Below are 21,528 nucleotides of genomic sequence, written 5' to 3'. Positions count from 1 at the left end.
ATTTCTAATAGCTTTTCTGTATCACGTAGAGTAGCGGTTCTCAAATTTTTTTTTTCCTTGCGGACCATTTGAAAATTGCTGAGGGTCTCAGTGGACCACTTAATAAACTATTTTTTGTTCTGATCTCCACTGCAGGGGGAAAAAAAAAAAAAAAAAAAAATCAATCAAGTGCAGGGCCAAATACAGATATTCTCAGTTGTTCCGCAACCTTTCTGCGGCCCACCTGAATGGAGCTCACGGACCAGTGGTGGTCTGCGGACTACCATTTGAGAACCTCTGATGTAGACAACTCATTGTAGTATAGTGTAAAGGCTTTAATAGTTATTCGGATTGAAATACACTGGTGGCCTACAAAAGAGGCCATGGATAAGCACCCAATTCTACAAGCAAGAATTGCTCAGAAATTTACTGCCGGGGGAAAAAAAAAAGCCTACATGAATTCCAGCCTCCAGCCTGGAGAACTACAGAAGCAAGCTCTCCAGCCAGGGGGCACTAGAAGTGTGCTACCTGGACCACCCCTGTGCTAAAGGAGCCCATTAACTGACAATCTGCCCTCTTTCCCTGCCTGAGAAGGGGGCAGGCTGTCAATAGGTAGTTGGCAGCTGCTGAAAAGCAGCAGCTGCTACAGACAATCCCTGGAGGGTTCAGCCTCCAGAAAACGCTGTCCCCCCACCGATCAGCAACTGGTAGGACGGGGTCATTCTCCCATGCTGGGAACCCTGCTGGTAGTAGCATAGGGACACAGCTGGGCACCTGGGGCACAGGGGCAATGGCAACTTCCAGCAGCCATACAGTTGTGATTATTCAGCTGCCAGAAGGAACTGCATGTTTGTCACTCGCCACTCCTCAGTCAGTCTGAGGCGCTTGCCCCATTTGCCCTGCCCTAGTTACATCACTGTCTCCCAGTTCCTACCACAGGAGAATAACCCCCACTCCGTGAACACCTCTGGAGTGTACCGGAGGAGGAGGGGGAAGTACCGGGGCAAGGACCATTCTGATACAGCAGCAGGATTTCCTGAGACACCATGGCATAGCTGCCTACTTCCCCCAACACACCTCAGTGCCATCCTGGATCCCGGAGAAGTGCAGGTGGCGAGGCGTGGGCGGTGGCCTCTCTCCCTAGCAGAGATCCTCCTTGAGGCTCCAAGAGGGTTCTCGCCGCAGGAGAATGCCTCCAGTTGCCTATCAGCTGAATGGCAGAGGGGTGGGGTGAGTCTTCCAAGGCAGGACCCCACACAGCTCACCCTTGAATGACACTGCTCTCCCTTCCTCCCTCTCCCTTGGAGGAAGGGATAGCTGAGGGCTGTGGGATACTGGGTGTCATCCATACCCAAGAGTAGAGTGCACAGCCATTCCTGTCTGTGCGGGAAGAGGGAAATCTTCCTCACAGGAATCAATCTAGCTTTTTTGCAGAAGAGCCAGTTCCCTTCCACAAGAAATCCCCGCAACAGCTGTGCATTCCCATTTTACGCCGGGAGAAAGGCTTTTTGCCCCAGCACAAATGTAATGACTGTCCATGGCCAAAGTTCTATTTCCATAAAAGATTTTAAAAAGCTCAAAGGATAAACATATACTACTAGTAGATAACAGGAGAGGAATAATTGGGGCAGTATTCTGACGAGGCAGATCCAGTCGCTGCCAGCTGTTTGCAGCCTCCCAGCTGCAGCTGGCCTGGCCCTGGGTAGCTGCTGCCAGCTGGGAGCTCGGGCTGCTCCCAGCAGGCAGCTGGGACACTGCAAGCAGCCCGGGCTCCAGCAGCTACCCAGAGCCAGAGTAGCTGCTGACAGCCACAGACCCCGGGTTTGGGGGCAGAGGCTTTGGGTGGGGGGCAAGGGGCAACAGGGCTGGGGGGCACAGGATAGCAGGGCTGGGGGCAGGGGCTTTGGGTAGGGTGCAAGTGGCACAAGCAATGCATCCTGCCATGTACCCCCTGCTCTCATTTTGTTTTTCTGGCATGCCGGCACTCCAGCACCTTCCAAAGTAGGCACTGGTTTTTCAGCACTCCAGCCAAAACACACTGCCTACCCCGTTTTGGTAGAATACCTTAAAATAAAAAATATTAAATAGTAGAACTTTGCACAAGCATATTTTAAAATCAACACTAAGACTTACATGGTTTATTTTTAGCCTTATTAACCTTTTCTTTAGAGAAAATAAATCAGAAAAGTTAGTTTGTTCAGAAATAGATAGTTCTTCATTGGGTATTAGCTTTCTTTTAATCAGTCATTCATTTCAGTTTGATATGCTTCTGATATTCATTTTTTTATTGACTTCCCGTCCCACCAAGTAATGTGTATGCATTTGCCCTTAAAACCATTTTTGGTTATTTTTCAATAATTTAATAATCTGTTAATCACATATTACCTCTTTAGCATTTGCCTCATTTAATTTCTTTTGGATTTGGGGAAGCCGCAGCATTTACAGTAATGGAGTACAATATGACAGAAAAACTGCAAATAGTACCGCAAGAAATACAAGTGAGAGCCCTTTGAGATATCTTGCTGTTATTAAGTTTCTCCTCAGTATTTGGGGGAACTTGAACAACTAATACCACATTTCTGGTAATTTTTTTCAAAATCTGCCATGTGCTACAAGAATTCATGGCTGGGATAGATCAGTTTATTTAGAACTTATTTAGAAAATAACCCTTTAATTTCTTCAATGTACGACTTTCTTTAGTAACGGTGTTACAGTAATTGGATTTTTTCTCAGTACTGTACCATATAGTATACAGCAGTACTAAGCTTCTGGCATGATACAAAACTCTAGACTTAGCATGGCTGGGTCCTTAAAATTCTGATTGCAATTCATCTGCATGATACTTCATGGAAAAAAAATGGAAGTTGAAGTCCTTGGCCAGAACGGATAATCATCATACATATAGAAATACAAGAGTACACGGGAGCATAGGGACATACAGATAGATAAGGAAGGATGAGGTTTACTAGGGCCATAACATTTCTGTGCATCAGTGATGCATTTATCTTAGACGTCACACAAGATTTTTCTCAAAAAGGTCACATCTTTAATTCATTTCCTAAGAGGAGGAATGGATCTGTTGTCTTACAACAGAAACAAATTTTGCATAAAGAGGTGAAGATCAAGAAAATCTTATACAAAATCTCGGTGAGGGTTAGGTCACATATGGATTTCACAACAGGGCAGGCAGCTTGGTCTGAACAAAAAGGGAAAAAGGAACAGTAACTAAACTGTGAAGGACCATAAAAGCAAGGATACAATGCTTCTCTGCTTAAATTTAATGTACAGGTAGGGGAAGCCATCAAAAGGATTTATACAGGAACTGGGGCATAATCATTGTGGTAGGTCTACTCACAAAAAGCAGTGGTGTTAATCCACGTGCCTTGGCCGAACTACTGCTTGGGAATCACATGCATACTTCACTTTAAAAAGAAGTTGTGTGGCTAAATCCCTAATTGGCTTTGAAAAATCTCAGTCACTTAACTCTAGCATTACTTTGTTACAGCAATATACACTAATTTAAGAACTTTGAAGTAAATTGTATAATGGAGTTTGTTTGGTTTTTTGTTTCTGTTGTTTATATTTGATCAAAGAGAAAGAATCTATTCAAATGCTAACAGTTGACAAAGATTTGTTTTATTCTGGGCTTTGCTAGTAATTACAATAAATCTACTTAGTTCTTATCTGTTGTTTTTAATCAGCAGCTCTCAAGGCATTTTACACAATTTACAGATGAAGAAACTGAGGCATAGTCTGAGTAATAATCCAGTGCTTATTCACTAGGCTGCATTACCTCCAGTTAAAAGCAAATACAACTGCAATATTCATAACAAGAGACAGTTGTGTAATACTGGACTGTAAGAAGCAATATCTGAATCTGTGATACTCAAATTATTTGAAGACAGAAGCCGATACAGAATGGAGTGACTTGCTTACAAAGCAGAGCATGTCAGAAATGGGTAAAACAGTACTCTGAAGTCTGCCCTACCTGTCCACAGACTGACAGGAAATATAAGAGTTGGCCCTACATGTACAGATAAGTGCTTTTTGCAAGCAACAGCTTAGCCGAGTTATTTTTGTATAAATATTTTAATGATGCTAAGGCTTCATTGTGGTTGCATTTTCAAAGTAATGCTACAGCCTTTTGTGAATGTATATATATTTTATATCAAAATTAATAAATTCAAGCAAATAATCTTAGTGAAAGAATTCAGCTTTGCAACTACAAGACTGACCATGCACAAGGACATGTCCTCTTTTAGTAAGATTGCGCTGTCATCAGTTACTCAAGGAAAAGGAACACTCTCTCACATACATCCTACTCCAACATGTGGTTTTCAAGTAATAATCTCCAAAAGGTAATTCATTTTATGGCTTGAAAAAGACCAGCCAAGAGCCTGAACTGACCAAACCAAAAATTTTGGGGAATTTCCACCAACTGCTTAATATAGTAAATCAAGCTATGCATATGAAAACTTCAACTGCAGAAACACACAGGACAGACAACTAATCACTATGAGAGGAGCTTTCTTTTTCATTTCTGAATGAAGCTCCTTCAATGACATGCAGCTAAGCCCTTCCAGAATGGTTTGGAAATAGTGGTTGCTGTTCTCTTTGCAGACCACAGTATTCCCAGACAACACGCACAATTCAAACCTGAAGCCATCCACTTCTGGAAACTTTATGCCCTTTTCTGAATTGCAACTATAAACCGTTCTTCATGTACAACTAGCACTCACTGAATATTTGATCACCTCAGATGATCACAACATTTTCATGATTAATGATCATGTATGTGGAAGTATACAGGAGGGAATGAGATGAATTATGTAAGCAGTCTGAAGAAATACCCTCCTTGCCTGACTGTTATTGCCTGCACCAAAAACGTAACAAAGTGAACAATCTGTGTTTTCTGTTTACAAAAGCAAATGCTTGAAGCCTCTTCCTATTTTCCCCACACAGTTTTCTCCCTTATACCACAAAGTAAAACAGAATAATCCACATTTGAAACTAATATCCTTCATAAGGCAACTTTGGGAAAATGTTTAATAAAATGTCCTATTTACAGAAAGCTTTGGTGAGAACCATAGACATTCAAAAACTGCACTCCCATTCATGAAGAAAGCTTGACAACAGGAAGATAAAAATGCTTTTAAGTAGTACAGACTAAAAGAAATGGATGAGGGTTTATATATTTTGCTGAAGCTATTCAAAATTATTGCAAAGGACTTGAAGAACATGTGATTTTATTAACTTGAAGTACTTACAGTAATGAGTTAGGTCCCCAAAAGTTGTAAGACTGGATTAAAAAAACCCATGATATTTCAAAATAAAACCACAACTTAAATGTTTCATTTGTCCCCTGGTTGGTGATATGTTACAACTACAAGTTTCCTCTGCCACCACAAGGACTTTAAAGTTGTTTTGTCATTTTTTTAAAAGTGAAATTAGAGAATCTAATAATATCAATAGGACTCCAGTAGCTCTATTTAGAATTTTTCTAAGTTTGCAAAAGACTTTCCTGTAAACCATGACACTGGGCAATGCTGAACACCCCAATCTCCTAATTCTCATTCTGAACCATACCCTTTCTGGGACCTTGTGCAAGTCATCTGTATGTCAGCTTGCCAGTCTGTAAATTGGGAATTATACTCATCTACCTCACAGAATATTGCAAGAATGTTTAATAAGACCTTTCAAGTTGGAAATAAGTTAGTTATACTTTAGGCAACACAGTCGCCTTATTTATTTGCATTAAGGGAAAGGCATTTTATACTGTAGATATTTGTTAACAGACAAAAGCTCGTGGAGCTTAAGACAAAAAGCAACAAATATAGCAGTAACAGACTCATCGGTTGTTAATTGGTTCCATATACTCAAGTGAATAACATCCCTAAAGTGAGCTGATATAAGGGCAGTGGATCATTTTTATGTATTTTAGTGTGTTCCAGGTAATATTTTAGTTACCATAAAAAAGTAACTGATTTAGGAATTGTAAGCTTACTCTGGAAATACAATAAGCATGACATTTTTGTTTGGTTCATTTACAAAAAATTGGCTTTTCTTTATTCTGAAATGCATAGTTATTCAAAAATACGCTGGGAGGAACTAGAAAATATTCTAAAATATATACCAGGATTTGTATGAAAGAGTTATGCAGTACATATGGAAGTAAAATCTAACCCAACCCATTTCAGTAGCTAATTCTGAATTCACCTGAAAAAAGTACTTTGAATTCTGAACATCCTAGTAAAATAAATATTTCTTAAGAATAACTAACATACAAAAGGATTCCCTCTCCCCTTCAAAAATTATTGTGGAAGGTCTGTCCTTCCAAGAAACTATGTATTGCTTGACCATGGCATGGAATTCCCCATATCAATTTCCCAGAGGGGTTATTGGCTGACTCTGTAAATGCAATAGTCTTAATAGAAAGATATAGGTCACCTTTAAGAAACACTTATGTCATAATCAGTATCATATGGGCTAAGGTGCTTTAGTATGTCACATATTTCTTTATTAAACTACGAACCTTTTCCAAGCCATTTCTTTTAAAGACCAATAATCCCCAATCTGGCACAAAGATTAATCCTCCATTTGTCATGATTCTTTTTAATTAGCATTAAGGAGACTAAAAGTAAAGTGAGGATTTGAGAATTTAAGAACTTCTGCATTAGATTAGTAAAACATGCTAGTCTAGAGTCCAAGCCATTAAATTTCAGTCAAAAACAGAGTATTACCAGAGACAGTTCTGCATTACTGAATCTCTTAAGAGAAGAGATGTCCCACAGTTTATATAACTGGTTTTAATGTTCCAGAATCTTATGTTTGTGAATTCTAGAGAAAACAAGTCTTGAAAACAAAATAAAACATTCAACTATATTTTGTTTTCATCTTAGTTCAAATTTGTTTTACAAAAAGAGTCAGTAACATTTTTAGACTGAAGACCTGATCATTTTCTTTAAATGGCAATATAAAAACAAAACAGAAGTTTAAGAACCGTGAGATACAACATGAGAAAAACAGCAGAAATTTTGTGATCATTACTAAATGCCCAGTAAATCTGAATGTAAAGGCTTTACAATAATCAATGTAGCAAAGCATTAATTAGGCCTAATTTTTATGCGAGGTAGTTTCTTGCAGGGTCAAATCATATAGATCAGATTGTAGGGTCACCATCCACTTATAAATGACAAATACATATGAGCCCATCAGAAACTTGGCTGACTTAACTGTTTTTATGGGTTTAACATGGAACGATGTTTGAATGCGTTAGCTCACTTCACCAGCCACAGGCTGGTGTGACCTGAAGCCACCTGCAGGCAAGCAAAAATAAATCATAAATGGGAATGATTCTTTAGCAGGAAAAAGAAAAGGTACATTGAAGAGGACATTTTTCTGTTCTCCAGAATCATGTCCTTCCCCCAGAAACTGGCCCTCAGTCTGTCTCATGGCTCACCAGAACTAGCAGTAATAAACTCCTGGCACCACTAAACAGACTCCGCCAACATTCCCCCATTAACTGATGGGTCATCAACTGTCTGTTCATATCTTTCAAAACATGAACAAATAAGATCTACTGGGGAAGAGTCAGCTCGTTAATCACAAATGCAATGTCTACAAGAGCCCTGAGACCCACTTTACCAATGGGTATCTGACCACAGAATAAAGTAGATACTCAAGAATTTTATGTTTCAAAATCTATGTCCTGGAGTAGAGGATGCATTAGTGATTTTTTCTCTTCTATTCCTGCACTCCCAGCCTGTGTCCGTGCCTCTCTGCTCTTCTCCATCAAACCAGCACTCTTGTCCTTTTTCTCATCTCATCTCTTTTCCTTCTGATTTTTACTTACTTTTTCTTCCCATTACTAACCATTCTGCATTCTCTTTAAGCTATTTCCTTCTCCCCACCAAGTGTTTTCTCCCCCCTCATTTATTTTGCACTCAAGAGCACTGAGCACAAAAGAAGCTAGTGTGCCCCTTCTCTCAGTTCCTTTACTCAGTACCACAGCCAGGAAATTGCAGGAAATTTCTGTTCAGTGCCTGTAACAAAACATGCTCAGTAGAGATGTAATTTTGAAAGAATATACTCAACAAAATTCCAACAAGGTTCTACTAAAAACATGCAACAGAGGTTTTCAAGGGTCTGTTAATTTAGCCAGATCTGAATGTTTGTTTGCAGGAATAATACAAGGCACACCTAACAAAAGTGTTTGCCTACTGACAGTTTTCAAGCTTGTGATCCAAAGCATGGGAATACTTACAGCTTCACAACTCAAAGAATTTCTTAAACATTAGGAAAAAGCAATTTTTCCTCTACCTTATTCTGGGAAATAGCTAAACAGTTTAACCAAAGCTTTTCACAATATACTCTGCCTGATGTTGACACTAGCCTGGAAAGTTTCAGTCTGAACAGATACAGTGGATTCAAAAGTATAATTAAATACAAAGCAGGTTCTTATATTACAAACTGTTAGACAACCTTAACTACAAGTAGCATTACTAGCTCCATTTAAAACAATCTTTTACTTCTATATTTTGCCTTGTTTATCTAGGGTGAAATCCTCACCCCAGTAAAGTCACTGAGAGTTTTGCCATTATTTCACTTCTAGGTTGTAAAGTCTTCAGCCCAGGGACTGTCTGCTGATATATGTTTGTACAGAGACTAGAACAATAGGGGCCCTAAATTTACTTGGTCTCTAGTCACCACTGTAATAAAAGTGAAACTGTAACGGCCTTTATATTGAATGGATTACCTTTCTTCCAGCAATAAAGTTGCTTTCACATCTATCCCCAACTAAGACCTTTTTAAACTCCATGCTTAAAAAAATTAAATAAAATGTTTACCATCCTCTTGTTTCAAAGTTTTAATGCAACAAAACTGATATGAAGATGCAATTTCATTTGATATAAACTTGAGTTATTTCATCTACCATAATAGAAAGATACTGGGCTTTTATTTATTAAAAAAATTTTTTTTTTTAAATTTCTATACAGCTACCAAGTATCTTTGTCTAAAATTTTTCGTCCATGCAGTATATGATTTTTACATGACTTCTGTGAACAAATGTCTATGTTTCACTTACAGCACTTGCCAAACGAGAAAATGTTTAATATATCTAAGCAGCTCCATGTGTCAGCACACCAAAAGAAATTGCTATACGGTGAGGTGAGTGCCAAGACAAACTCAGCACCGGTTTCTTTTCTAAAACCTTGAAACATTTTGCTACAGCAGCCATATGTATGCTTTAAAATAGTTAACAGGTAGAAGAGAAACAATTCCAACACTTGACAATTTATCAAAAGTTTCTATTTAACTATGGCTCTTCATATGCAAGACTGATCCAACCTACTCTGCAGTTACGGGGAGATGGGCAGCAGGGTAGAACTCTGCTCTATGTTGAACAGAACCTCTTCATTTCTGATTTCAGAAATACAAGAGGTCATGCAGCTGCTCCAGTATTTCATTTTACAGTATATTTTACCCTTTATAGAAATGTCTTCCATATATTACATTTTAAAGAAGGAAATTAGACTTAGATAATTTTGCCAGGCATGGTTGTCATTTAGAAAATAAAATTATATCCATCAGAAAAAAACATCTAAGAAACCCCTCATTTGAATGACATTAGTCATATTAAGAGCTAAAAAGTACAACGGCCAAAAATGCACACTTCAAAAGATTGTGGCATACAAAAATCTTAAGTAATTCCATTGATTTCAGCAGAAGGTCATAAAGCATACACCTCACTGACCTATTCTTGGCACTACAATGTAGAAGGCTGTCCACCTTACTTCAAGCACCACCTCTTAAAAATAGATGGAGGATCTTAATTGCTGTTTTATCCTTGTACTGAAACTGGCTGAACTGAATAATTTCAGAAAGGTTCACAACACAAAATTTAACACAAAAATTATAACTTAAAGGCTAAGTGTGGATAGTCAAAAAGCCCAAGGCTGAATCACTCAGTCTCTGCAGGTTAGTCTGAGCTGCAGAGATTAAACTGAGAAACAACTGGACACACATTTATTTCTGATTCTGGAAACGCAGCCACATGCCTGCAGTGGCTCAGGCCAGAAGCCGGGGGGGGGGGGGGTGCACAAGAGCACAGCTCTCTGGCACACAGCCAGCATGAGCTGTGCGTTCACTTCCTCTTCCTGCTGTCCCCAACGTCTCTAGGATTTGAGCTCCAGAATTACAGAAGTAGGACTGTGCAAGGTTGCTCATCACTTTCTCTTCAGATCCCAGAGGCACCTGGAAGTAGGAAGTCCACAGTTGCAGCTAGCAGTAAGTTTTAGTAAGTTTAGCAGGGCAGGGCAGCTCTGTATTCAGAGACAGGGTGGTTTAACCCCCATCCCTGTCACCAAACCCCAGACAGGCTTTGAGGTGGGGGTGGGAGTAGCCCCTGCCTCCCTTCCCCACCCAGTAACCCGTCTCTGCTAGACCAGACATTACAGCACAACCCAGAGCTTGAAAACATGCTGGGATGCTGGGCAGCTGGGATTTAATTTAAACCGGACAGAAGTTTCATAGACCGGTTTGACCCAAATCAGTTAAGTCTGATACCACATTCAACCAGGTTTATCTTGCACCAGTTTCAGCCATTTTGAAACTGGTTTATACACACTGAACTTTTGTTTTGTAACAGGTTTAAGCCAGTTTCTGATGACTTAACTGGTTTATCTGCAACTTCTGTCCCTAGCCAAAAGTATGTTATTTGAAAAGCATCTGCTTACATTTGGAATATAACAGGTATGATCCATTTCTTACAAAAAAGTATTTTCATGTATTTTTCTAGTTTCTTTTCTTGTGTAATTGATAACACTTGTATAGCTAATCTCATCCTGCTTTTTTATTTCCAGTGTCCATGGAGTCTTCACACACAAATCCAAGACCAAGCAAAACAAGCTGCAAAGAATGACAGGACCCTGAAATTTACCACTGAAGGTTCAAATGAAATTTTTAGATCCTTTACCCTGTCTAGAGTATCTGAAGATATCATACTTGCATAAATGTCTACTGGATAACACTAGAAATAGAAGCCCCACATACAATGGTATGCCAAGCCCAGGAATGCTCCAACCCTAAACATGTTGTCTTTAAAAAATCCTAGATTCACAGATGCTAGGGTTGAAAGGGACCTCAACAGATCATGAAGTCTGACCCCCTGCCCTGGAAAGGGAAGAGTGCTGGGGTCAGATGACCCCAGCCAGATGCCTATTCATCTTTCTCTTAAAGACCCCCAAGGTAGAGGAGAACACCACCTCCCTTGGAAGCCCATTCCGGCCACCCTCACCGTGAAGAAGTTTTTCTTGAGGTCTAGCCTAAATCTGCTCTCTGTCAGTTTGTGACCATTGCTCCTTGTTACCCCAAGAGGCGTCCTGGTAAACAGCGTCTCCAGTTCCTTGGTGCGCCCCCCAATGAATTTGTAGGCAGCCACAAGATCACCTATCAGCCTTCCCATCATACAAATATAAAAACAACATATATTAAGCAATACAAAAACTCTTCAGGGATGGAAAAGTTCACGGCATGTCATTTCTATTCTAATATGTAGGTTCCAGACTCCAAACTATCTGTAAAGGGATGAAATGTCAACAAAGTATATATTAGTGGAAAACACTAGTTACAAAACTTCTAACTTAAGCAGCCCTTGAAACAAACAAACGAACAAACAAACAAAGTAATTTAATTTTGGAGATATTCCTTAACATTCCTTTAACCTAGTTATTTGGAGCACTCCAGTTCTTGATTCATCTGTGTAAAAAATTCCAGAGAAACTTTCCAAGCCTAGGCACACCACACCCTCAGACTATGACAATGCAGTGGCAGCAGTACTGGGACACTTGTCCTCCAAAAAAAAAGAGGGCACACTATTTATACCAGGGAGACAGAGAAATATTGCAAGCCTGCCATAGCACCAGTAGAAAAAAAAAAATAAGTAAAAAAAATTATTTAGACAATCACAGATATTTGCAGATTGTGCTCATGTTAAAAAAGACTGGAAGAGTAGTTTAATTTAGCACAGGACTGTCCAACTGGCAGCCTGCCAGGGGTTAAGTTGCAGCCCTCACACTCCCCGCCTCCCAGCCAGTGGCTGCTTCCCCCATTATTGCAGCTGGAGTTTCCCGATGAGGAAAAGGGGAGATGCAGGCAGGAGTGTAGTGCTGGTAATTGCCATTTTATAAATGGAAAAAAAGTACTGTTTTGTTTGTAAGGGCTCACATCATCTATCAGGCTTTCATTAGCCAGGCAAACGCAACTGATATATAGCCAGCCTGATAAACAAAACAGAGGGCAGAATTAGGACCTAAAAATACTTCAAGAATGTTACTAAACTTAATCCAAGTTCACAAGAGGCTGAGAAGCCATTACTGAACTAAAGAGAGGCATATAATCTGCTTTTCCTTATTGGATTGTAACAGAATTTGGAAGCAGTTAAGCATCACACTAAATACTTCAAGAATGTTATGAAACTTGATCTGAGTCCACAAGAGACTAAGAAGCCATTAGCAAACTACGTTATGGTAATTTCCAACTTATGCTACACTTTTGACAGACAAACTGCTGCCAGTATGGTAGAAGTGGGAAAAGTTAATCATTACCGAAGTCCGATTCAGACAGTATGTCCTTTGTTGTGCTCAAACAAACGTCATGTTTGGCCAGGTCTCTACCTACCACAATCCCACAGTGCTTTACTCGCTGTCTCCCACAAAGGGGAGAGAGAGGGTGCAGCAGTTGGCTCCCCAAAGCCCACCCAGCTTCAACTGTCAGGGAGGAATGCTGGCTCCCCCTCCCCATTGCTGCACAACAGCAACAGGGACAGGGCTGCCGGGCCAGAGACTGCCCAGTCAGAGAAACTTGTATTCCTTGCTACAGGGCAGCCCAAGAGCATACCTTAAATGGTTCTCAAGCTGCCCATGCAACCTTTAAAATCCCTATAATTTTAAAGGGCTTGCAAAGCTGTTGGGAGGAGGGGGAGAGGAAATTGGGTCAGATCTATAGAGCAGCCCCTGTTCGCCCTCTGGGCGGAGGGTATGCCATCCTAGCAACTCTGTCACCCTGCAGCTGGAGGGGACTTTGAACATATAGCTGCCAATAACACTTTATTTTCTGTACTACTACACATTTTGTACTGTTGCAATGCATGCGCCTGAAGACATCAAGTTCCTAAAATTTCCTCTCAGTTATTTTTTAAGTAGGCAAGCTGTACCGTAGACTGCAATAGAGAGCAAGCTTAGTTCCAAATGGAGATAAATATTATGCAACTCAAAGTAGATTTTCAAATATGATTAAGAAATGGGCTAGGACATGCATGGTAAACTATACAGTCTTTAAAGCAGTTTATCACTAAAGCATCCCCCCAACATTTAATACTTAAAAGAGTCGATCCAAACCCCATAAGATAAATGTAAAGGGCCATCACTTACAGAAATGAGCTCTCAACTCAGTATTTTTTTAAAAATATAAACATTATTTTCATAGAAGAAACTTAATTCCAAAAATAAATGTTAAAATATTATGCTAGAAGTTAAAAGACAAACATAATCAGATAACTATTTCACTACTAAAAGAAAAACGTCAGCTTAAATTGAAACAATTTGGCTTTATATTTTCAAGGAAATTGTTTAACTTACTGTGTTGGTTGAATCTTCTTGCAAAATTCTGTCATATAACTGGATAGCATCATCATACCTATTTAATATCAACAAAAGCTGATGTGAATCTCAAACAACCCGTGTGATTTTTTATTGCCTCTGTAATTAAACAACACCAACCTGGGTACTATGGAAATATTATTTAGTTGCAAAAAATAAGTTGTACTTATTGCCAAACTTTTACAGTCATTATTTAAGCCTTCCGTTGAGCAAAATTCCCATCAAATCAGTCTTGAAGAACTGCAAAATTTGGTGTCACCTCTTTAAAAAATAAGCTGATTTTTCTCAGCGTGAAAGTATTTAGCAGAAACAGTATACACCAGAAACAGGATAAATAAAATTTGCTTGCTTCTACCTTTCTGCTTCCACTTCTATTTTACCTAAATAAAGGAAACCCTTCTCCCTCGCCTGTTCTCTAACCCCATCTAAGATCCAAAGAAACAAAACCCAGCCACTTTAAAGATTATCCAAAACAGGAACTCTCCACTTTGTTACAGTAGATAAAAAAAAAAATCAAACTGATATTATCTAAAACTTACATTTCTCTCTTATGAGGACATACAACAGATTCTCAAACTTTTTATACTCAAAGCACCCAACATTAGACTCAAGGCACCCATCTGAAAATGTCAGCTCTTAGTTTTCACTCAATTTTTCACTACAAAAAATAATAGAGCAATACTTCTGTTGCAAGGAACTCAGAAAGACAGCAACAAGTCAGGATATTTTGTCACTATAGATTCCTATTTGAAATCTCTGGCTTTAGCTTGTGAATCATGTTTACACACCTAGCAGTGCTACCGTTCTGTGACACCCCACCCCACCCCACCCCACAGCACCCTTGAGAGGGTGGCACCCTGGTTGAGAATCAATCACATAAGGCTTAACCAGCCACAGATAATGGGTTGGAGAGGTTATACCAAGGGTAGGCAACATTTTTTGGCCGGAATGCTGAAAAAAACAATGTCTACTTTGGAAGGTGCCGGAGTGCCGACATGCTAGAAAAACAAAACGAGGGCAGGATGCACTGCATGTTAGTATAATTAATAATCATAAATGTTCCCTTGTTATGGTAAATACCAGATTTTCTAAAAATTGTAAACCTGGTGACAATAAAACTTCTGATACTACCTTTGATCTTGTGTATTCATTTTGTGCAAGGTCCCCCCACAATAGCCTCCCAGCCCCGCTTGTGCCCCTTGGTTCCCACCCAAAGCTTCTTCCTCCCAGCCCTGCTCATGCCCCTGGCCCCCCACCCAAAGCCCCTGCCCCCCAGCTGCCAGGGTTATGGGGCCAGGGACCCAAGTCCACAGCTCCCTGCCCCCAACAGAAGGCAGCAGGAGCAGGAGCCAGCTCTCCCACCCACTGCTGCTGCCTGCTGTGCACTTGGGCAGGTGGTGGGGCCGGCTCCCAGCAGCAACATGCACTCCTGGAGGGCAGAGGGGACCTTCGCTCCCCCAGTTCTGTGAGAGGCTGGCAGTGGTGTGCCAAGCAAAATGGCCTCGTGTGCCATGCCTGGCACACGTGCTGGGGGTTGCTGACCCCTGGGTTATCCAAGTAACTCATGTGCTCATCTATTACAAAGCCAAATATAAAGTCTTTCCTATCACTAGAACAACATGGGTTTATATTTATTCATAAAGCTGCTGCTTGAAGTGGTGAGGTAAATATCCATGTTGCTACAATGGATTTAAATCTTCTCTGGGAAACAATTCATCTTTTTATTCAGATCATTTCATAGCCTGAGCTGGAAAAATAAAGCAATTTGGTTCAATATACACTCTATGTTCCGGTTGTGTTATCCACACATTGTGTCAGATCTGTTTAGTTTTTTCATATCCCCACACATATTGTACTTCATCAGATTTTCTCCAGGGCACTTTATAAGCCAAGCTGTTTGGCAAAGTACTTTATTTTCCTTTTCAGAAAAAGCTGTCCTTATTCCTTAAGGTCCCACCATATCACTGTCCTGCTGAGGAGCTCTGAGGGCTGAGAATGACTGGACATTATTGCCTTTGTTATCTCATTAATATGGTAGTGATGTTGTAGCCATGATGGTCCAGGACTTCTGTGAGAAGAACATCTTTCGAGTAATCTCTTTTATTGGACCAACCACATTGTTGGGATCAAGTCAGACCAGCTTTCAAAATGCAAGGCTGAAGAATACCTTGTATTCAAAAGCTGATCTAACTTGATTCCAACTGGACACGTCTACATATGATATTAATGCATTTCAATAAACTCCAGGGCAGTTTGTGCCGGAGTTCACTGTTCCAGGGCACAGCATTTACACATGCACCTGGGATAACAGCACGTTAAGCCAGGGTGGTACAGCCTTGGCTGGTAGGGGACCAAGGCGGTCAGCCTGCCAGCCCAGAGATGCTCCACTCCAACTCAACATGCTGCAGAGGGGCTGGCTGGGACACAAGGTTGTCATGGTGCAGGGCTAGCCGGCTGGCATGCCTCATGCCTTAGCCAGTCCCAGGCACTGTCTACACATGCACTGTGGCACAGTAAATAATTCCATCATAGGATAGTACTGCCCAATACAAGTACTATCTTACGGCAGAGTTAATTACTTTACTCCAGTCTAAGAGGGACGCATTTGTAGATGATGACACTTTACTGCAGCACTAAGTCAACTCTTCAGTACAGTGTCTCATGTAGATGCACCTACCATGTAGTAGGTCCAATAAAAAAAAAAAAGACATCACCCAAAAAAATATTTGCCTCTCACATTAGCCCATGAATGGCCTTTCTGTCTGGCCACAGAGGTTATTGCTGAGTGATTCCATTTCAAGGACTCAAAACATAAGTTCAGGAGCATGTGCAATCAGTTTTGGAAAACTCCATTTGAACTGTTATGCCCTGCTGAAATATTTTAGGTTGCCAGCCCTGTTGCATTCATCCTACATGCTGAGCCTATTTGTTCAAAGGCACAAAGCAACCCCTTTAATCACATAAATCTGGAAATAAATGTCTAGGCAGTGCCCAATTGACAGTTCCATTTCTGGACAATCTGCCAACTTATCACCCCATGAAAAGCACCAAACCGTATAGTTTCTTGGTCACTATGTCTGGCCAATAACAGCATGGACAGAGCTAACTATTATAGGGACAGGTTAGCAAGGCAATTCTTTGGAAGACAGCTCAAATAACTCACTTTTCACAACAGGTGTAAGAATGTGGAAGGTTTAATTACCCTAAGTTTCCTGGTGCAAAAGTGAACCCCAGTTTTCCATTATTTTCAATCCAAACAACGGGCTTTTATGGATATGTCAATTTATATGTTCATTACAATGGAAAGAAAGGATGAAAAACATCCGTTAAATGAAAACCATTTTTTCTCCTAGTAGACTTCCAATTTCCTTAAATCAATCTGGTTCATGGTCGCTAGACGTCAAAGGCTAATTCCGCAAGTAAACTGTGGCATGCAACAGTTAGTTGATGTTAGGTACTAACATTCCAAGCAAGCAATTACTAGATGTCATCTCCAAAAGCCCTAGCTGTTTTCTGTATCTTTACATTCCCATTTTAAAACAGGATTTTATAAACTTGTATACAAGAACTATCTAAACTGGGAAATGAAACAGACTACAGCTGGCCTGCAGGACAGTCCTACCCTTGTGATAAAGTCCTACGGAGTATAACAGGCAGTGAAATCATCTGCATTTAATTTAAACCATTTGATACAGAAATTAATGGATATTAATGGCCCATTTACAGGATACTGCAAAAGATCAGAAAGGTTACAGTTTTTGTTATTATATTCTATATGGTTAAATTTTATAACAGAATAACTTGGGGGAAAGAGCAGTATTCCTCAATTACTTGAGGCAGAAAAAATTATTGGGAGCTACAGGTGTAGCTTCAAAAAGTTGCTTGTATTCTGGACATACTCAATTGGCTAGTAGCTAAATTTTTGGATATATACATATATATAAAATATATATAATATATAAAAATATTAAATATTTGTGTGTGTGTGTATTTACATATATAAAAACCAAAAAATATTTAATATTTTACAGGCCTATTGGCCTATGGTGGTGAGTAATGGTTCTATAAAGTCTAAGTGAAAGACTGCATATCGCACCAGATTTTATTGCTCCTGGGCACCATGTTTAGACATGCGCCTGGGATCTCAGCACATTGAGCTGGGTTGGAGCAGCTCCAGCTGGCAGGGGATCTAGCGGGATCATGTGTAGACACTGAGGCATTTACTGCAGAGCTAATTAGGCAACATTGCAGTAAACAACTCGTGTAGACATGCCCTGTGTTCATTTTGGTGTAGTAAAACTTCTTTCTGAGGCTAGAAATAGACCTCACCAAACTACGTAGATAAGCTGTCCCAGTACAGTTGATCCACTTCACTGGGTGAAACAGATGTTGCCCATAGACCCTACTCATATGCTACAGAAGATTTCCCCCGGATGACTTCTTTCAAGTGGAGAAAGCCAGGCAAGTACTCCCAAGGCTTGAGGGGCCTAATCCTGCATAGGAATTCTTAGGGAGCACAGAATTAGGCAGCTCCAGGATGTCCATGCTCTCATGCCTTAAAAACACAGACGTCTGCTGCTGAATAGCAGCAGAAATTGTTACCACCTAAGTGGCGGCCATCAATTTTACACAACTGCGGCATGATAAGGGGTAGAGGTGCACTGATACATCAGTCCATATCGTATCAGTATCAATAAAGGAAAATTGATGTCATCGGCAATCAGCTTTTTTTGGCTAATGTTGCCAATAATGTTACCAATAAATGCTGCATGCATGTGCATACCTGCAGCATGTATGCTGCCAGCCCAGCAGGTCCAACTGGTAAGTCTGTTGTGGGGAAGGGGTGGAGGAGAGGGAATGGGTGTGGTGGGGGCTAGTGCAGGTGCTGCACAGCCAAGGCAGGACAAGGCATGGGGCACAGGACTGAGCTGCACCTTGTCCAGAAGGGTGTAGATGGGGAGAGGGGCAGCTCCTGCCATTGCATGCACCCCTGAGGGAGGCACAGGAGGCATGTGCTCCCCAGATCTGTGTGCAGGGGGGAAGGTGGGCTGGGCCGAGGTTGCACTCAGGGCAGGTGGTAGTGCTGGGAGAGGGGCTACAACAAAGTCTGGGGTGGCTGTAACCCTCTCCGTAGCCCCTGTTCCAGCGCTGCTGCTACCTGCCCCGAGTGCAGCCCCAGCCCAAACCTCACCTGGAAGAGCCAGGCGCTGTCCCCAGCCCCAGCCTGTAGCGGCAATCTGCCCTCACCCCACATACAGAACTGGGGGCACACCCCCCCCGTGCCTCCCTCTGGGGTGTGCACAGCCCCCCGCCCTCCACATACAAGCCACTTACGGCTCCATCCTGCACCATGCCGCAGCTGGGCAGTACCTGATCCAGCTCTGCCCCACTCCCGCCCTCACCATGGGGGCCTCGATCTGCCTCCTCCCACCTCCCATCAAGACTTACCATCCAGATGGTGGGCTGCATATTACCAATCAGACCGGTATCAGTCAATATGGCTCATTAATACTTGGCGATCAGTATTGGCCTAAAAAAATCTTTATCAGTGCACCCCTAGTAATGGGCATGGATGTCATTTTGTTTGGCCTCTGTGCCACCATAAAAATTCTTATGGCACCACAAAGGCAACATCTGTTTTCACCCTAAGAGATACTTAGTACCTTTTCCAGGAAAAAAATGGTTTTAAATTCAGTCATTACCTTTCCATGGCTTCAAATCTCATGCCAGTTAGTCGTTTAACTCTATGGCTCCCAGGGAACTGCCGTCTTAGCTCTTGAAGGCAGAACTACAAAAAAAGAGAAAGATTCTTCCAATCTGTAATGCAATTCCGAGTGACAAAATGATGAAAAAAGAAAAAACAATATTATAAGTCTCTTTTGTCACTAATACGTCCTGTCACAACTGGAGATTAATGCATATCAATACCTGCTATATGTACAGCCTACTATTTCCAAACGAATCACATCATAAAAAACAATGAGTTCTGGACACAGGCCCTAAAGTCCAATACTCAATAGGGCAGTGCAAAGCTTCGGTAGCCAATTCGCTTCAGAGGCGATTGGGCCCAATTTGGTGGCTGAAGTGCCAAATCCAATTGGGAGACCCATTAATCTCTCTGAATTGAATTGGAAACCTCCAAAACAATTCAGAGAGATTCAGAGATTTAGCCATAGACAGGCAATAGGCAGTGCTGGTGGGAGTACAGACAGGCAATAGGCAGTGCTGGTGGGAGCAGCTGGGGGAGCACCCGGACAAGCCCCAGTTTGAGCCAGCAGCCCCAGCAAAAGCCAAGGCTCATCCAGCTGCCCCTCAGGCTTCTTGCCCCCCCTCCGCCACCAGGGTGAGGTGAGCAGTGCTGGCAACCCCTGGAGAAGCCACAGGGGCTGGGAGAATGAACAAGGACTCCCCCCCAGCTCCCAATCATTCTCCCCAGCTCCAATGGCTTCTCTTGGGGCTGCAAGCAATGCCTGCCTTGCCCCAGGTCGGGGGAGCAGCCAGATGAGCCGCAGCTTCTTCCAGAGCTCATCCGGATGCTCCCCCGGTTGCTCCCGCTGGCACTGCCTGCCTGTATAGTTTATGGCCGAATAAGATTTGGCACTGCATATCTTCAGATTCGGCCAAATCGAATCAGGACAGCGATCTGAATCACCAAATCGAATCACTGTCCCTCTGAATCACCAAATCCGAAACCAAAGTGAATACTTTACACTTCACACCGGCCTAATACTTAGCCATCTGCAAAAAAAGTACAAATTGTATATGATGAAAAGCGTAGTGTACTTTTATAAGAATGTAAGCCATTTATTTAACTATATTCACAGAGAAACTGGCTTATCATCACTATAGGAAACAAAGGTGGGGTGGGGGGAACCAACTTGAGTCCTTGATTGACTAAGGCAACTGCCTGGAATGTGACTTTTGGATCAAAAGAAAATGGCAAGGCAGCAGCTCTCCCAGATTACGCTAGAGAATAGATACCTAGCACAGTCCACCTACTTTCTAGATAGCGAAGGAATTGTAGTCTGCTTGTCCCTGTGCTCCTGGCAGGCTTTCTATTCCAGACCCTGAGCTCTCCAAGCACAATGAAGCAAATAAATCCTAAGGTTTCCACTGGAACACTCCTTTTCATACCACTTACAATTACTTCATCCTTAAACACCTTATAACACAGAGCTCTGGTGGACTTCTTTAAATATAAGCAATTACTCTGCCTTGTCCTATATAAAATTCAGTAGCAAAACATGGAACTGATTTGCAAACTTCAAAGCACAAGTTTTCCTCCTCATCTTTCTAGACAGAGTGGGATGCAAAAGGAAAAGTTGAGTGTGAGAGAAAAGAGGAAGAAGAAACATTCCCACCCCTCCTAGCTGCTTGGAGTACAAAGAATTGGGAAAGGCCAAAAGGAGATAGCCCTGAATGTAGTCACAGGGGGCCACAATAATCACAGAATGTTTTCAAGATTCTGTTAAGTATCTAATGAGACCAGTCTGCAAGAACGTAATTCATCTAATGAATAACTCCTGACTTAATAAAAGAATGGCTTAGTGGCACTCAGAGTGGGTGTTTTCTGCTCGTAACTAAAATTTGTCATACAAAGCTTCCTGTACATCACAGCACATTAAGCATGCATACAAAGCATACATCATATGAATATCTTTAAAAATCTGGGTAATCTTATGTAAAAACTATGGAAAAGCACTGACTTTTATCATCAAAAGAAAAATCTCTATTTTTAAACAGCAATCGGATCCAAGTGGGTGGGCACCCACACTACACATAAACCCACAAGGGACACAAAAAAAGAGACTGAAAGCAATCAATAAGACTGCGCTGGCACAGGAATCACATACGCAGATAAAACTACAGGATCAGGACATAAGGGTACAGC

At 41.3% G+C, this 21,528-nt stretch overlaps 1 protein-coding gene across 1 annotated transcript in view; it reads right to left on the bottom strand.

The window, feature by feature from the left end:
• EMC2 (ER membrane protein complex subunit 2) overlaps positions 1–21,528 on the bottom strand; it is a 65,525-nt gene that overhangs the window by 22,795 nt on the left and 21,202 nt on the right. Inside the window, exons 4-5 of the mRNA XM_090040509.1 lie at positions 19,340–19,425; positions 13,617–13,674 (exon numbers count right to left, since the gene is read on the bottom strand). Coding sequence (XP_089896635.1) covers positions 13,617–13,674; positions 19,340–19,425 — 144 coding nt within the window. The remainder of the gene's footprint in view (positions 1–13,616; positions 13,675–19,339; positions 19,426–21,528) is intronic.

Source organism: Crocodylus siamensis, chromosome 3 (assembly GCF_052110815.1).
Source record: "Crocodylus siamensis isolate JL-2025a chromosome 3, ASM5211081v1, whole genome shotgun sequence".
NCBI classification, from domain to species: domain Eukaryota; kingdom Metazoa; phylum Chordata; order Crocodylia; family Crocodylidae; genus Crocodylus; species Crocodylus siamensis.
The sequence above is the reverse complement of the archived record's forward strand: the minus strand, read 5'-3'. Positions and strand labels throughout refer to the sequence as shown.